At 40.8% G+C, this 18,686-nt stretch overlaps 1 protein-coding gene across 6 annotated transcripts in view; it reads right to left on the reverse strand.

The window, feature by feature from the left end:
* trpm3 (transient receptor potential cation channel, subfamily M, member 3) overlaps window positions 1-18,686 on the reverse strand; it is a gene marked incomplete at both ends in the record, with an annotated part of 151,527 nt that overhangs the window by 19,178 nt on the left and 113,663 nt on the right. For 3 of the 6 annotated variants that reach the window (XM_080498787.1, XM_080498792.1, XM_080498790.1), the window contains 8 exons: window positions 478-770; window positions 2,870-2,899; window positions 5,260-5,400; window positions 5,571-5,606; window positions 9,682-9,732; window positions 9,839-9,973; window positions 10,227-10,327; window positions 16,600-16,672. In XM_080498787.1, the coding sequence (XP_080354913.1) occupies window positions 478-770; window positions 2,870-2,899; window positions 5,260-5,400; window positions 5,571-5,606; window positions 9,682-9,732; window positions 9,839-9,973; window positions 10,227-10,327; window positions 16,600-16,672 (860 nt within the window). The remainder of the gene's footprint in view (window positions 1-477; window positions 771-2,869; window positions 2,900-5,259; window positions 5,401-5,570; window positions 5,607-9,681; window positions 9,733-9,838; window positions 9,974-10,226; window positions 10,328-16,599; window positions 16,673-18,686) is intronic. The other 3 variants (XM_080498788.1, XM_080498789.1, XM_080498791.1) reach the window with 1 other exon arrangement.

Raw genomic sequence — 18,686 nt, forward strand, 5'->3', positions numbered from 1 at the left:
AAGTATATTCATGTGTGTGTACCGGAAGGGTTATGATTAATGTAACTATAGTTTATTTGAAGAATCAAATTTTTTTCCCCTCCTCCAATCCACAGTAGTTTCTGTAGCCAACATTTACTCCTACCATCGCTGTCTTTTTTGGTACATATCCTTGACTAGCGAAGTAGCATGTTATTAGGCCTCAGAATGTATGCCACTAACATCCCATGAGAGACTGGAGCAGTCTGAAACAGGCCAGTTTGCTGGAAAGCAGGAATGTCAGTGTGCATCTGCTTATATACTTTATACATTGCAGCGGGTGGCAAATGTTGGCGTCTAGACTCTACGTTTTATAAATCATTTAGTGTTGAGATGTCTTTTTTTTTTTTCCCAGGTCCTGCTCAGAACAACAGTATATATCTTGTACATATTAAACAGTATTAAACTCCCATCCTGGAACCAAATAGCGGGGCCGTGTGCATAATTCATGCTACCCACCTGGAGTTGTGGTTCAGCTCTTGAGAGATGTCGTCCACCATGTCGTTCTCGGATGCCTCGTGTGCCATAGCCTTGCAAAGCTTACACGCCACCAGCGCCTTGGCCATTGCTTCCTCGCCGTGCTGCCAGAAGAACAGGGCCATTTTCTGCCGTTTCATCAGCACAGCCCACACCATCAGCTCATGGAAGGGGAAGGGGAAGTGGTTGATTTCTGGGTCATCCAAGTCGATGTCCACCTCTTCCTCTCGTTTGCGTGTCGTCTTCTGTCGGCCTCTGCGGATTGGTATGTCATCCTGGTGAGAGGACAGACACGTTAAACAAGTGTTTTCTTGGTGGTTTTTAAATGACATTCATCGACATCATTTTCCAGGACACAAGTAAAGCATTTCAGGTTGATCTGGACTGGTGCAATTTGTGGTGCAATCACAAAAGGGAATTAGAAGGTGAAAGGTTTCTGTAATGTTTGAGAATAAATCATTAACAAAACACATTTTTAAAACGCAAAGTGACAAAACCCTTCAACACATTAATCAATCTTCCATTTTGCTCTATTGAACTTCGTGTCAAACGGGGCTGGAGCAAGTAAATCCTGAACAGGTCACCAGCCAATCAGAGGATCAGCACAGAGAGACAATCACTCACATTCACTCCCACTGGCAATTTACAGTCGCTCAAATGCCTGTTTTTGTACTGAGGGAGGAAACTGGTGCATACTGCGAGAAAACCTATGCAAACACAAGGAGAACATGCATTTTTCATTTATTTGTGTTTTTTTTTTTTTGAGATTTATACAGGTAATCTCCTTGAGACACAAGTACTCAAATTCCATTTAAATGTATATCCCATATAGAACAGACCCCAAGCCTGGACAAGAATAAGGTATAATCTCACTGTGACGCCAGAGCACTAACCACCGCACCACCATGAAGACAAGTTATAAAATACCACAAAATGCCATACCATGGATTCAGACTTGGATTGAAGATATTGTGTCCCTGTCTTGCTGTGTGGTGTTGCAGGATAAAGTTGCAGATTAAGAGGTAGCAGGGCTTTAATCTTTCAAATGCCTGTAACTAGCACGCACTGACAAACTCTATTTATTGCTACTGGATTCAGGGAAAACCTCCCACCTCTTCAAATCGTGCCCTGAATCTATGAGATTAGTGTGAAGAATTTAAATGGTGGCATTCAAAGAATTTGTATCTTGACTCTTCTTGGGTCACAAACTGAATCTGATCCTTGCAGCTTTAGAAAAAAATGTAAGGTGAAAGTCCAACCATATGACAGACAAGAGGGGCTGCACAATGCTTGGCAAATAGCAATACGATTTATATACATCACAAGTTAATTTACTTAAGAGTTTACAAATGTTGGACAAGCTTGAATATCTCAAGGTTTGCTCACTGACTCTGGAGAAACAGAAAACTGTCCATTTGTCTCTAAATAGCTTGTCAGCTCGGCATTGATCTCCAATAACTTCACATTTAATCTGTTAAGGACTACTGACATTTAATGAATTATATCCATTTGAAAAATTACTTTCAGTTCAACCTTACTTTGAGGGGAGATTATCAAGACAAAGAGGCACAATAAAATTGAAATGAATTATGCAGTGATTTGAGAGAGTGACACATTTATGGGGGATTAATCTTCAGATTTGATGTGCATTTAGGAAGAATGGGAGTTTCATAGACGTGAATCTTTGCTACCACAAGTATCAAATATCAACAGCAATACATTTTACATGTTGTTTTGGAGACAGGCCACTGTACGGACTGGATGATAAGCCCCTCCCCCCATAAAACAACAAAGCATTCATTCAAATAGGCCAATTTAAATAGGCGTATACAAGACAAAACACAAACTGACAACTGACACACAGGGAGGTGGATTTCAAACAGGCAGACAACACAAAGGATGTACAGCCATGCATGTTGGATAGGAATACCTCTGAGACCCATGCTGTGATAAAAGCTTGATGACGTGGATTTCTCATGTTGTGTACACCATATTGAGCATGATGTAGCTCTGTAACGCAGTCGTCACCAATTTAGTTCAATCACTCTGAATTGCTCTGCAATCTGTGCGTTGTAGAAACCTAAATTTTAATTTTATGAATCAAAAAAGAAAAAAAGAAGAATTTAAATTAACTTGTGTTCTGTGTCAATATTAGGCAGCAGGTCTGCAGGTAAATCAGAGGTGCACATGAATGGCAGCGGAATGATTTAAACATATCTCAAGGTTTTCCTTTCAAAGACTGCAAGGCACACAACACCCACTCACACTGGTATTTTACTCAACAGACTGCACACAGACTATTGGCTCAACACATAAAAGAGTGAGAGAGGAAGAGTGAAGATCGTGTTGCAACTTTAAGGAGATCTAAACTCACCTCCATCCCCAGCAGTTTCAGGGCTTTGGGCTAGAAAAGTCAAACAAACAGAACACGACCTTGTCAAATGTATTTTATTGTGCGACGTACTGTACAAACAACAGAGTGCACACTTGAAGACTCAATCAAAATATTGTTCAATAAAGTGTGCCGCTGAGTTTCAGCTTAACATTCTTCTTTCAAACAGAAACTGTACGGGGTTTAAGCATTTAGTGCTGTGGTGATTGACAGCGTACTATACGTACAACAAATCATCTCTTGCAGCTGTGTGTTTGTGTGTATTAAAGTAGAGTGCATTTTGTACAGTACTGAGTATCTGTATTAAAGCAGGGCATGTATGAATTATGCATTCATGAGCCATCATCTGAGTTGGTAAAAATAACTCAGGTTTCCTGTGGGGATTTTGATATCTACATCTATGTATCTCGACGCTTTGTTCTTACTTAGCATGTGTTTGTGTGTGCATGCACATCTCTGGGTGATCGTGCACTGGGTTCATCCAGAAAATGGCAGTTAAACTGAAGCTGGCTCTTTCTCTCATGATGCCTCTCTCCCATTCTGCCTTTTCACTTGGGTCTCCGTCCTGTTTCTTTTGCTGGGCGCATTATCTGTGTCTTTCCAGCTGCTTTTTTGCAGCCATGCCATCTCAACAATGAGATAAACGACGCACGCACGCACGCACGCACGCACGCACACACACACACACACACACACGCACACACACACACTCGCTCGCACAACAATTTTCAAACACTAAAGTGCACCATCGGAGCAGTTTGAAACAATGCTGCATATATTTCTATTTTCATCACACCTGTGGTGGTGTACAAGTACTTATTGACTGAGAGAATTACACATCACAATAACAGCGCACGAAGAAATCCCAGGTAATGGGCAGCATGTGTGGTGCAAAGCATGATTTCGCACAAACAGTGTAGCATGACACCCCCACCCCCCCAACGTCAGCTGAGTGTACTAATCAGTGATGAGATTCTGCAGGGGTGTAATGAAGTGCGGGTTTCCTTGAGATCATAATGGTACATGATGAAAAGCCACTGCTATGGGTAGATGATTTGCTGCATCAAGCTGATCATGTCTTGTGCTATCCTGACAATCTATCTGATGTGGTAATGATTAACGGAGGAAGTGAGGCACTTATGTTGGACCTCATCAACATCATCTAGACTGCGTGAAATCACACGGCAACTCCAGGAGGAAGGTATGAATGATCACACCAAAATATATAAATTCACACCTCATTAGACAAGAGCTAATAGCGGTAATAAACTAATACATCTTCTGTCAAAGAATTTTACACATATCAACCATTCCCAGTACAATAATTGACCTGTTTTATTCATCCTCTATAGAAACAAGGGTTGTGGGGAGCTGAAGAGTGATTGGACTGATCAACGTAGGGCAAACGTTGAACAAATTGCCAGTCCCTCTCAGGGCTACCTAAGAGACAGACAAATACACACTCACACTACCATTAGCCCAATCGAGCATGCATGTCTTTAGATCATAGAGGAAAGCTGGAACACTCAGAGAAAACCTGCGTGAGCATGGGGAAACACGCAAACTCCACACAGAAAGGCCACATGAAAGGTTACAAGAGGAGCCTTCTTGCCGTGTGCTATAACATGTCACTCCATGACCACTCAGTATTGAGGCTCTTTCGTTGTGAAAAGCCAATGGTTGCCTATAGGTTAGAGGAGAAACCTTGTGACTGGAAGGTCAGCGTTTGAAACCAACTGAATCACACTGAGGGTCAGAAAGGACTTAAAGCTTTTGCCAGTATAAACATGTGGATCATAATCTGCTGTGACTATCCATGGACCGAGGACGCGATCATTATCATTCTCTATAGTTATGAGGCTCTTTTGTTTCCCTGTTAGTCCAAGACTCAAAAGTATTTATTCCTACATAAGGAAAGTCTGATAACACATACAGTCTCTTGATATCTCAGACAAATTATCATTTTTAACAAGAGAATGATCAACATGCACTTTTAAGACAAACAATCTATATACAAAATAGAACATTGCTCAAATTTCTCCAGCCATTCTTGTAAATTAAAGAAGCATGCTTTCTGCGCACTGAATATTCAGGGCTCTGGTCTCATGCTCATTGTCATGTCACAGTCATCAATCACATTTATGCGTACATCGTGGTAATTAATATTTGCATCAGCAAGGTGGAGTTTACCCTTGAGTGCACCAAACCTGATCAACATTTTATTATTAAAATATGATTTGCAGTTATTCATCTTTCCCTCACGGGGCAAATTTGATCGTGAGGCTCGCTTCATTAAGACGTGAACTAACGGCTCCTGGGCTGAATGTGATTAGATGGCAGGATGTTCATGAAGGTGACAATGTTTCACTCACCCTTTTGGGTCCAAAAAGGTTATGATATAAAGTTCTGAATCTCTTCCTGGTGTAGTTACACCGATACGCCCCGCCCATGAGGTATTCAATGACCAGTCCGATGTCGATGAGGCTGATGCGGTAGTCCGGGGGCAGGTTCCCCTAAAAACCAGACAGTGTTAACAGGCAACAAACCCGCATTGGCTAATTAACAAAGGAAGCAAAACAGGAGCACAAAACAAATCACAGTCATACACACTTCACAAAATCCATATCAAACTGTTTTGGGTTTTTTTTTTGGCTATGAGAGAAAACGTGATTTTCGGATTCACCTTGAAGTAGATCCAACTGAACCCTGGATATTCTCGCTTGGAAAGAACACACAATGTCAGTGAGTAAACCGCACGATTAGCAAGAGCAGGGGAAATGAGACACACAGAAACTCTCAGGCAAGATCTCTCTTCCAGTGCCTTCTGATAAATTGTTCTCTCAACCAGACCATTGCTCAGTTTGTTTGTTTTTATGTTTTCCATTTTTTAAAACTATGTTGATCTTGATTTGAATGTTCAAAATTTGAAATGGTCACAGTGGCTGGCGGCATGGTATCACTCCAGAATCCTCTCCAGAAATGTGTCCGCACTCAAACGAGCTCGCCACGTCACTTCAGTTCACCACAAAAGTGAGGAAATGATTCATTCTCAGGTGTGGTTTCAGTTACTGAGTGTAATGTCCGAGCACAATTAGTGTCAAAATGTTCTTTTTCTTTTCTTTTTTCTTTTTAAACGATTTGCATTTAGGGAAATAAAGGGACCTTCCCATTGAGGTTCAATGGAGTCTTGAAGAGAGGAGAAGAGAAAGAAAAGTGGAAATGAGTCATTAGCCTGGAAGAGAGTGGCACTAGCATGGAAAGATAGACGGGCAGCTATTAAGGCTGGAGGGGAGAGTCATTATTGAAGCAGAGTTTCTTTCATGTCGGGACTAAAACCATGTCAACAATCGGCGCTCCTCCTCGTGCCCTCACCACTACCTTCACACCCTGAAGCCATTATCCTGGTCTGAACTGCTCCTTGGAGATACAACAGCTACTTGATATGTCTTTACACCTGTACTGACACCGTTTCCACTCTGCTGCCATCACTGATACTGAAAATCTTTTCTGTTCTACTCATCACTAAGTGAAGGACTGTGCACTCTGTGGGGCCTTGTAGGAAAGACTACATGCACTTGAAACATGTTGGCTTTTTCAAACAAATTAAGTGAACACTTAAAAAAAAAAAAAAAATCTATTTGAATGCTTTAGTCGTATGAAATCATTACAGTTTTTTTGTATAAAACTAAAGTATTCCTTTGGCTTCAAAACTGCTTCTTTAACATTGGATGTTTATTCTCCATGTTCTGCCTAAATGCTCACCAGTTTTTTTGTACTGGCTTGCTGGAAAATCTGACACTCTTTCACCCATAATCCTCATGGCTGCAAGAGGTTTTAAGGTTTTCCGGCATGCATTACTCATATGAAATCCCCAACACATCTAATTGGAATGGCTTTCATAAACAGACTTTTACCAGACCACCCAATAATGCTTAATTCCTTCTTTTTAAACTTATATGTGTTAGTCTAATTAGGATCACTACCTTGGGATTAATCGTAAGATTTCAGACAGATGACCTCACACCTTTTCAGAAATGACAAAGGAACTTGACATAATAGGGTTTCCACCACTATGTGTAACATGTCGTACCCTGAAAAGAGTCGGACATTCTGAGTTGTTGAAAAGCCTTCAAATATTTCTAATGTTTATGTGTCCAGAGCAAATTATTTTAAATCTGTTGTTAAATTCTAGATTGGGTGTAGGAAACAGTTTCTAAGGTAAAAATAACAGGTCAATTTTTTGCATTATCTTCGCCAAAGTAAATACTGACACCGGTGATTACAAGCGTTGTTGAGAAATTGTGTGATGATATTTTGATCCATTTGGAGTCTTTGTGTCAACTGGTTGAATCCTGTTAGGTTTATCTTTTTATGTAAGTCAAACATTAAGAATTTGACAAATCTTTTCTGGCGATGCCAAATAGCTTTTCTGTGCTGTTCATTATTGCATTGAACTGCTACATGCTCAGCTTATCCCACAAAAACCAGTGAAAGTGAAATAAATACTTTCCAACTGTAGAAGTTATTTTAAAGACGAAACCCCCCCCAAAAAAATACCCCAACAAAAAAAAAGTAAAGAAAAAGAGAGGTTTAACGTCTCTACAGTGTAAAACGCTGATTATAAACTGCTCGGAGAGCTTTTTAAAAGTGCCTGTCAGACTTACTGATCTATACATATTTTCTTCCTCAGAATTCTTATTAACTGTATAAACATCAGCAGAGAAGACACCAGCAGTAAGAAATAACTTTGCTTTAAAAGAAACATGTTCCACTAGTGCTTTTTAAACATTTTACATCAAACCTGGAACCTCTCATTTGAGAGATTTGATGAATTTGAAGGTAGGAATTATGACTGTTTGAATTTACATTAAAAAAAAACCTATACTAACACATTTCTGTATGTAAATGCCCCCCCACCTTTAAAAAAAAAAAATTAACTGTAGTTTGGAAACATTAAGTTAATATCAGTTAAATTACACTGTGTTTGAGAAGATACATTCCTCCAGTCCATTATTTTCCAGTACAGATTATAAACTCTGGATTTATGCAGGCTGGTGAATTGGGAAACTGCTTTAAAGAGAACCTCTTTAATTTCTCCTCACTCCCTCCACACCTCACAGCAGAGGCAGACACTGCAACAGCTTAGACATTTTTATTCAAGCCTCGGGCCTAACCTTGAGCTGAACTCTTCAGAACAACGATCGTAAACATGCACTATTAGTAACTTACAAGGTCATCATTTTCAATGTGGTTTTAATGGCAGATCTGCTCAATCACAGACTCATTCTTGGATTTTTAATTATCCACGTTTACTCAGTTTCCTGTAATGCGAACCCTAAGATACAGGATGCATTGCTACACACCGTAGGCCACAAATCAGCATTGTTCATTTATTCTGCTGGAAAACCAATTTGGGCTTTGGCAGCTGTAGTCTACAGGCCAGCCACGGTGATTTCCCTGTTTCTTGATCCAGCTTTGATACAGTCCAAAGAACGGACCAGATTAAACCTGAAGGCAACCTACGCTGATCCTCAACACCAATATGAACACAACACCTGCAATTTGAAACACAATGATAACTGCCAATTGCTGACAGTGCGGCCCAGCAATCTTCACAGTATAATGAGAAAGGAAGGAAACGGCGATGACATGGAGACTCGACCTGAGGGATTGCAGTTGAATCTAATTAGCATTGTACAAGGATACAGCAATGACACACAAACACCCAGCGACACTACAGCGGATTACACACAGCTCTGCAAAAAGAAGGTGGTAATATTAGGCCATGCACTACGCACCCTGTTTTGCACGTTAGTGAAATGGAGTTGTGATATGTTGTGTAACAGATTCTTTCTGCGTCAGCGTGAGCTTACAGACGCGCTTTTAGACAGCGAGGCAGGTAAAAAAAAGGAGGGATTACAATACAAAACTTCTTCAGCAACTCTCAGAGGAGCAAGCGGTACTACATTGAGTAACATGTTAATTAATGAAGACTTTCCAGTGCTAATGGTGGTGGTGTTGACCTCGCTATCACCTCTCAACAGTGGAATCACTCCTAATTGGAGTGCAGACACGTGCAGACTGTGAAATCTAGGTTGTTTTCCTCTACGACGAGCTGTCACGTGCACTATAGGAAATGCCTAAGTAACAGGTAATCAAACTGCAGAGTTTCAAAATGAATCATTAGTTAAAACCTGCACATTATTTCATAGTTTCAACTCAAAAATAAAACATGAAGCTGGGATTGGCCCATGCAAAAGCATTGACTAAAGAAGTCATGCTGTCATTGATATACAACCAGACCTCTCTGAATGAAGCCTTTATTTATACAAATTAAATCTGAGACAACTGGCGGGTCTACTGACGACTTCTCCGAAAGCCTTACAGCAGTTCCACAGTGGCCTCACTTCGGCTCTGTGGATAAAACAATATTTAATACATGTGTTGTTTGTTTACCATGGTGTTGTGTGCCTTGGAGAAAGAAAAAGGGTAAATTCTTAAGGAGTAATGAGAGGAATGGGAGTCGTGCATAGCTATACACAGCCACTGCAGCCCGCAACTCCAGCTGAAAGAGAAAAGCCAGCCTCTATTTGCAGTTATCAGCAACTAGGGCTACCGGAAAAAAAAAATCTAAACACAGATAAATGCAAACCGAGAAACAGAACACACCACACCACACCACAGAAAAGCAACTGAAACTCTATGTAGTCATACATGTCTCTTTTGATATACAACATTCCCATATGATGTCTGTACAGCCACGGAGCTAAGAGAACGGCAGTGGGGGGTCGTACCTTTTTGACGTCTCTGACAAGGTGGTACAGTGTGTTTGATGGGCCGTGTCGCTGTAGGGGAAATGGAGAAAGATGATACACCGTGTACTGAGGAGAAAAAAAACGGGGGAAAAAAAAAGGGGGGAACATTGTGTGTACTCTGTGTGCTGGTTATTACCGTGTTGTAGAGCTCCTCTAGTCTGGAAAGCGTGAGGAAACGGTGCATACTGACTCCGTTTTCAATCAGCAGCTTGACAAAATCCACTCTGTCCAGAGCTAAGGCATCAAGCATCGCCTGCTCCAAGGAGCCAACCTGAGGCACACACCGCACAGAAAGCACAGCGCTTACACCTTGCAAACCACAACTTACACATGATTTTATTTTCACTAATTCAAGCCACTTTTTTCATGCATGATTACCTAAAAATTTTCAAATGTATTTGATGAACAATTCAAAAATGAGGCACATTATTTTCTTATAATTCTAATTTGAATGATCAATTTATTAGAATTAAAAATTGCAGTTACAGTATTTACACTCATGCTGTACTGTGGATGTTTCTTACAGGCCACTGCTGTCCATAGATGAAAATCTGACTGCGTGCAATGTCCACTCTGTTCCACGCCAGAGCCAAACTCAACTGGTCCGGTGCTGAAGCGTTGGCACCTGGTGGGGGTCAAAAAACATGATGAAGTTTCACTTTAACTGAACAATGTGCCAGTATTCCAAAACGACAATCTCCACTGTTTACTGTTAAGTTTATTTAATTTTAATAATCAACATCTTTAGAATAGGTGACTCCTCTGTGGTTTTTACTACTTTCCCTGGTTATGCATGTCAACATTTCAGACTGTATGTCACTTTTTACATATTCTTTTAGGCCTTTATGGATTTTATATAAGTTTTTTTGTCGGATATTTTCTATCTCATGTTGACATATTGTGACCACCTGTTTTGGAAGCTTTATTGGTTCCCTACTCATGAAAGAAAATTAAATAAATGTTTCGGTTGATCTCGCCCCTTCCTTCCTCACTCTCATTGTCTGAAAGACTGATTGATTCTTACATTCAGTTATTTATATTATGACTTGTTCTTCACTGAGGTGAGATTCACCACATTTGCGATTTCCAGTCTCTTTATCGAGTTGCTGCTGTGGATGTGAGGATTTTATGAGGTGCAGCAGCTTCATTTCCCTTCAGCGAGTTGATGCTCTGCTGACCGAGTGTGGAGCCTTTTGCAACAGAACCATGTGCGTTATTTTATACCTATAGTCCATCTGTTGTAAAGTCAAAGAGTTGTAACTTTCTCTTCCAGCACCTGTACTGTTAAACTATCAAATGTACTTGTACATGTCCATCTGTCCTGGACTGTGTTGGTGTTTCTGATGGTGTGGTTTATCACACTCATGGCTCTTTACTATTTCATAGGGATGGGAAGTGATTGCACTGTTGACGAAGAGCCTGTTCAGACGTGGCATTAACGTCTGAACAAACGGCCCACCACATGCGTTTCCGATATCATGTGGTGGGCCCTGACGCCGACCGCTTACACTTGTCCGTATGAGCAGTTTTGGGTTAACCACTTGAGATCGGATTGTGTTACCACCTCAGATGCGTCTCTGACCACATCAAGAAGTGGTTTGACTGAAAGCACTTTGGTGCCTGTTCACGGTCGTCTTTCGGACTCCCAGCTTGTGATCGTATCACTCCAAACACATGTTCATTCTACGGCTTTTAGTCAAAACCATCTGCACTCTGTGATTCATGAAGGTTTGCTAAAAGATCCAGAAGACATGAAGGTGTGTTTGTTGCTGTCATATAGGAAACATGAACTTACAAAATACCTGTATGTGCAGGTCTACAGTGAAGCAGGGCATATGCATAATAGATAGAATTTTAGCATTCACCACTAATATTTCCATGAAGACATGACCTGTCAGGATCTAACTGCAGATGATAATTTGCATTTTATTTCAGTTGAGATAATGATAGTCCATCATCCTAAACTCCTGCCCTCAGCTTGCCTTTTACGTCTTAGTATGTACGCGATTAAAGAACTCATAACTCTTAAAGGTATGGTGATCTGATTGCCAATAAGCCCAGAATGATTCAGCAATGAATAATTAAAAGAGTAAGAGCTTCCTCCTGGAATTAACTGCCAGACTTTGTGTTCATGTTATCCGCTGTTAGAGGGGGTTTATAGGGACAGATCCACTCAGAGCTTTCTTCTGCTGTAACCTTTACTTCAACATGTCTTTACATTGGGGAATAAAAGCTTCTTTTTTTATTCATCCCTCGATTTGATGCTTCACGTCATCTCTGCAAACAATGTGGATGAGTATGTTTTCTTTGTGTTCTTGAAAATCATTTGGACCATCGCTGTGTTTATCACATATCAAAACTAAAAGTGTTTTTCTGAGCAAACCAAATAGTCCACAGCAACTCTGAGTGAAGGACATGTTGTTTTATTCAAGAGGAGACTGACAAAACAGAAAGTTGAGAATATTTTGAGTATATAAGAGAGAATCCTGTCACCAATGCACTTTATTACTGTTTGGTGAAGGACAGGCTGGCATTTGTAAAGCTAATGAGAGATTCACAGCTTCAATAACTTAGATTTCCATAAGAAAAGGAATTGATGCTGGTCATGTAACTAAAATAAACTACACTGTGCTTGCAGAGGTTTTGAAATTTTTATTACTCAGTTGAGTTATTTCCTGGCTCCTTTCCTTTATTTTCTGCGACTTGTCACCTGTCAAATAGGACTAAAAATCATTTGTAGCAGTTAAACCAAATGACTTCAAATGCATATTTTTGTAACGTGAAGAAGAAATTGAAGTACCTGCAGTAAAGCACATGCATTAAAAACATTGATTTTAAAGCCGTCTTAATCTCAGTTGTTTGTTTTTTTTCACACAAAGAAAACTAATTAACATACACCAAACCTGACTGGTAACTGATCTGCATGTTAACTTCATTTGCTCCCTCGCACTCCCACTGCGAGAGATTATCTGCAGCCTCTTCAGCCACTGTTGACTTGTGAGATCGAACACAAAGTCACAGTCTGCTGTTCACATGAATAATTTATCTGTACCCCTCAAACATTGACAAACCCAAGAACCTAACTCCTCTAACCCTTTTTTTTCCTTTTAAAAATTACTGTCAACCACATACAACATTAATCCCTGTTGTCAAGGTGGTGTGATTTTTAATAAGCCAACCGTTATCACATTAAATAGTCCTCCCTCTGACTTATTAGGGTCTCTACAGTGTTACTGTAACTTAATGGTATGAGTTTAGACACAGTACCACTAATAAGATGCAGAGCCTACTATTAAAAGCTTTAGTGGAGATGTGTGTATATGAGCAGGCAGGGTGGCCCTGCTTTATCAAGGGCCTGTGGCTTCATTGTGTCAGCCTCTGGGGAGGCTGAACCGGAGCCAGCTGACTTTATATATCCAATCCTCAGGATATTGACGACCTCGGACAGTACACCATCAATTACTACCCATCTCCCCCTACTTACTCCATGTGTCATCTGCTGCTGTTCCCTTACTACTCGGTCTCTGCCCAACACTCTTAAATCTTTCGCACACACTGATTTTCTCCTTCCCCTCAACTCTCTCTCTGTTTTCTTCACACCACATATTCCTGCCTGAGCTGTGTTTTGTTGAGCTCCAGGCAGTGGTTCAGTTCTTCTGCGAAGGAGTCTAATCCAATGTTTTAAGGAAGCTCTCAGGCAGGATGTGGCAGATTTCATTTTACACTAAAAGCCTTAATGGTTTTAAAAGACTTTCATGTTAATCAGCTCTCGTGCTGTTGATCATAAAGTGCATTGAAACATGTTTTGTTGACGTTCTTCTTCAGCGTCTGCATTTTCTATTTTATCTACCGTTTCCTCTTTCTTTGAGTTCAATCCCTACAATCTAACTTCCAACACAGTGTGAAGAGAAATGACAGAGAAGGGGTATCAAGAGAACAAAAATTGATGTACAGTATACATGTCACCAACAGAATACATGAGGATGGATTGAGAGAGCAGGAGACTCAGACAAAGGTAAGGATCATGGGGTGATATGTCAGCTAAAGAAATCATACTCGACTTGACAGCAAGACATAAATTATTTTAAACTCTGATTTATCTCCCCCTCTGCCTCTATCCAAACTCTACTTCTGACGCTTTCTCCCTTGTGGACTGGAACGTCTCAGAGGAACAATTGCTGAGATAGTCAATCATATGCTCTGAATTGTTAAACAGTCCCAAAAGACTCGCTGTTTCTTTGTACACACGCCTGTGAGGAGGAGGAGGAGGAGGAGGAGGAAGAGAGAGAGAGAGAGAGAGAGAGAGAGAGAGAGAGAGAGAGAGAGAGAGAAGGAGCAGCAACCATCGTCAATACAACCCACTGAAGCCAATCGAAAATATAGATCTCTGAATCCTCTCTCTCTGTGTGTGTGTGTGTGTGTGTGTGTGTGTGTGTGTGTGTGTGTGTGTGTGTGTGTGTGTGTGTGTGTGTGTGTGTGTGTGTGTGTGTGTGTGTGTGTAAACATGACTGTGGGAAGCAGGTTAGAGGACTTGGAATAGTAGAGGCCTAGTTTAATAGCATTGACTACAATTGTCTATTGTGCTCATTGGTCAATGCGTCACAATGTGTTAGTGTGTGTCCAGCTTTTGCCAAAGCATTATGACCACTGAGACTAAGTGTTGGGTGCAGGAGAAATGGGCAAGTGTACAGAGCCAAACATCTTTCATCAGGTCCAACTTGCTCAGACTGTGTTTGGCCTCTGATATAAAAAGACATGTTGGGTCCACCCAATAATGAGGACCTAGAAACAGTGGTCCAAAGAGCCACAATCTTTTATCCAGCAATTTTAGGGATAGCCAACAATCCTGATCTACAGCAGCCCTCTATTTCAGGTATTTAAAATCTATCTAAGGTCTTTGTTGTTTTCTTTTTTTTCCCATTTGACAACCCATGTCAGAAAATAAATATATTACTGGTCAAGTAAAATTCCCATCCCAAAATCGTGAAAAACATATCAGTGTTCTCTGAAGCTGTAGAGGATGTGTCCACTGAATGTGATGAAACAGCAGTCAGTTGTGCAAAAGTTGCCATAGAAAACTGGAATCTCACAAAACTAGCCAGCTTCTTGGTATCAAGTCCTTTTTAATTACATATGAAAAGCTCTATTTTTCTGCATTCTGGAAGATTTTGAAATGTTTACAGTTGAAACATCATCCTATACTTATGGCAGTAGTAGAAGTACACATCCCAAATCCTGTCAGTCGGTACAAAACAGCAGTAAATAACGATACTTTCCCAGCAAACCATGTAGTGCTGCACCCTGAAATGTTACTGAAATGTCTAATCTGTTGGAAGCCCTACACCCATAACAAATCACCAGAAGTACCAAACATACCATGAAAACCATCTGTGTATATGTGTACTTTGATCGTGTGTGCATACATACACTACAAGTTCAACATGAGCATTTCAGATTATGCTCTTCTGTAGTAAAGAGTAGTGTACCACCATACATACCATATGTATGATGAAGCTTGACCAAAATATAGCTTTGCAATGCCACTGAGTTTTAGGAATTCAAGTCTAACAAAGTTTACAGTGTGTAATCCAGTAGAGTCCGATACATAAAGCAGCAGACCACCGCCTCGTGTCTTGCCATTTGCTGCAAACACTGAAAAATTGCCTTCATCAATACAGAGACTAACAGCATGCCAGGCACGAGTAGTTATTTGCTGCACGAGTGTATCATGCTGTATATTTTACTGAGTCACGTCTCAAGATTTTATCATACTGTTGCCATTCAGATTTATTATTCAGCATCAATGTGTGATATGTGGAGGTGGACTCTACAAAGATATAAGCCTTTAAACTACTGCCTGCTCACCTCAGAGGAACAAACCCCAGCACAGTTTATTGTTTTTTGCTGAATTGATAACCGATTCTAAACTACTCAATGTTTCTCAGACCCTGAATAGCTATGGAACATGGGACCTATAAACCTCTGTTAAGTTACTTTAAGTTTTATCTTTGTGGCCTGATTCTCAGAAATAATAAAAAATAAAAAAAAACAACAACTTATGTGATATTAATGCTCTTCTACTTCGTTGAGCCATTGCTTTTCTGATTTGAAACATATACCTCAAAAGAGATTAGACTTACCACAATTCAAACCCACAAATTTAGAAAACAGAACTCCATGCGTATCTGAAGCTGCTTTCATACTGCAGCCAACAAGGTCAGAGGTAGGAGAAATAATAATAATAGAAATTATGAGAAAGTAATCTTCTCCATGCATTATGATGGATAGCTCATTGAGGATCGATTCCAGCTTCACATCTGGCTAATACAAGGAGAATTAAGGTGGTAAGGAGGTAACTGTGGCTCAGTGGAGATTTGAGAGAGTGGGTTGGCGTTCCATCCCAAGGTTGACGGTTCAATCCCCCATCACGTCCTGATGGTGTGGAAGCAACTTGCACAGCAGCTGTCACCGTTGGGGTGTGAGTGAATGGGTGAATGTAACTAAACATGTATGAAAACGCGACATTTTGTTTGTTTGATTTACCCAGTGCGGTATATATTGTGTTTGATTATTTTTTTCTTGCATTGCAAACGTGCTTGAGAGTTTTTCAGCCGTGTGATGCAACAAAAACTGACTTAATGGAGCTTTAAGAAAGACATGAGGAGCACAGATGTTTTACTCCTGCACTCTGAAGTATGTACAACAAAGACATGTGTGCTTTGCACAGACACCTAAACTAGGACAGTGTGAGGGATGTGTTCAAAGAGTGTATTGCAGTTCTTTTATGTACAAAATCTTGCAAATAACATAAATCCTCGAAGGTAGCAGTGCAATGGAAGGCACTTACTGTGTTAGATTCGTGCTCCAGCAAACACACAGATACGCACACACACCCACCTTTGAGCAATGCTGTGAGGATGGCAAGGTCAATGTCTTGATGACCCTCCGAACCCATCCGGAAAACTGTTATCTAGGAGTCAATGAGAGAGAGGGAGAGGGAGAGAGAGAGAGAGAGAGAGAGAGAGAGAGAGAGAGAGAGAGAGAGGGAAGATACAAACGTGAGTGTGTCTGTGGGAGGAGTGTTTGCGACTTTACACTTGAGTCATTCCATTGTTGCTGGAGTGAATGCATCAAGGCTCAGAGCATAATGACATTCAGTCACATCTTGAGTGGGAGTGCTCTCATTTTTTACACACTAAAAAAATACTGCTGCTGAGGTGCTCAGAGGAGGAGAGAGAGTAGAAGAGAGGGATTTCTCTGATGTACTGTACTGTATCCCCTCTCTTGACTCTGTCCTCTTGTCTCATGTGTAGCGAACACCACAACACTCGTATACGGCTTCGTCACTAGAGGGAAGGATTTGCTCAGAAGGAAACTGAGGAGAGTGAAAGAAAAAAATCACGACAAAGGGAAAGATCAAATGAATATGAACCTCTATCGCTTCACATGACCACAGATCATTCAGTACTTTTTCTTTTGCGGTGTCAAACATTTTTTGGCATTTGGCTTTGAGAAGGTAGTTTACTGTAAGGGCAGTTGAGGTCGTCATCCGTCAGACTTTTCTCGTAGCAGCATAGTTCATATCATTTGTGAGATGAACTAATGGTGCGATGGATGAAAGCCAAATTCAGCTGAGGAAAAAAAATCTGACAAATGGCTCTGCTTTTCTAGACTTTTTTTTTTTATTTTTTTTAAGTCGGATATAAACGGGCACGCGTACACTCCCTGGCGTTACCATGTGTGGATGCACACGCTCATGTGTGTGCATGTGTGAAGGGCACCTTGTGGGAGCGGTGTATGGGAGAATGTGTGTTCTGAATGCCTGATGAGCAATCCCTGTAATCCTTACAACCACCCATCCATCTCCTCCCACCTCCCTCCCTGCAGCCCATCTCCCGTCCCATCTCCCCCTCTAAATGGCTTCATTTTGTGGTGCTCTGAAAATCGGCAGGCTTTGCTACTGCTGTTTTTGCTGCCTCCCTTGGGCAATGCTGCAATGTTGTGGGTTAACCCTCCTCTTTATTCTCCTGTATCTTTCCCCGTTTCACACAATATTCAACGTCAACTGTAATCCAATTCCCACCGATGATTTACAGTAGCGTCTGTGCATTCTCATTCATCATTTGTGCACCATATGCTGATGACATGTTGCCTCTACCCTGAGAGAGATATAAGCAATTAGAGAACAAGTAACTTAAGACCTGTGTTAAACTTTGCAAATGCATTTGCTCATAGTTCAGCTCAAAGGTGTATGTTTGTGGCCTTACTATACAGGTTGGGACCGAAACAGGGTTGCAGCATAACTCATTAGGGTAAAAATAGAGGTTTGTTTTAGGTGAAAACATGTGTTAAGAGTCTAAGGTTAAGTTTGAGTGAGGGTTAGGCAACAAGTTGTAATTTACGAATGTATTCAGAGTAAATCTGCAGGAAATGTATGAGTCACACTATTTTCCCCATACAACACATATGAACCCATAAACCAAAGTGCGCGCACATGTGCTAAAATTAAAAGATGAAGAATGAAGTTAAGCTTAAGAATAAGGTATGAGTTCATGTAAAGCAAGTAGTAGTTACATCTGAATTTAGAGTTTATTCCTGTGACATGAAATGAAGTCAATGCACCATCTTTGGTCTTGGCATAACACCACAGTGTGTGTGTGTGTGTGTGTGTGTGTGTGTGTGTGTGTGTGTGTGTGTGTGTGTGTGTGCGTGCGTGCGTGCGTGCGTGCGTGCGTGCGTGCGTGCGTGCGTGCGTGGTATGTACTTATCAGTATGTGGTGGCCTCGTGCCTGGCAAATCAAAGGCTCTTCCTTCAGGTGAAATAGGAGTGCAATGAGATGTGAAGGTATTGATTGGGATCTTGAACAGAGACACCAATGAATCTTTGGTACAGTGTGTAATTTCATTTGCTTCTCTGAGTTATGTTATCTCTGCAGTGTGTGTGTGTGTGTGTGTGTGTGTGTGTGTGGTGTGTGTGTGTGTGT

This window comes from Blennius ocellaris (assembly GCF_963422515.1).
Source record: "Blennius ocellaris genome assembly, chromosome: 7".
In the NCBI taxonomy this organism is placed as follows: Eukaryota; Metazoa; Chordata; class Actinopteri; order Blenniiformes; family Blenniidae; genus Blennius; species Blennius ocellaris.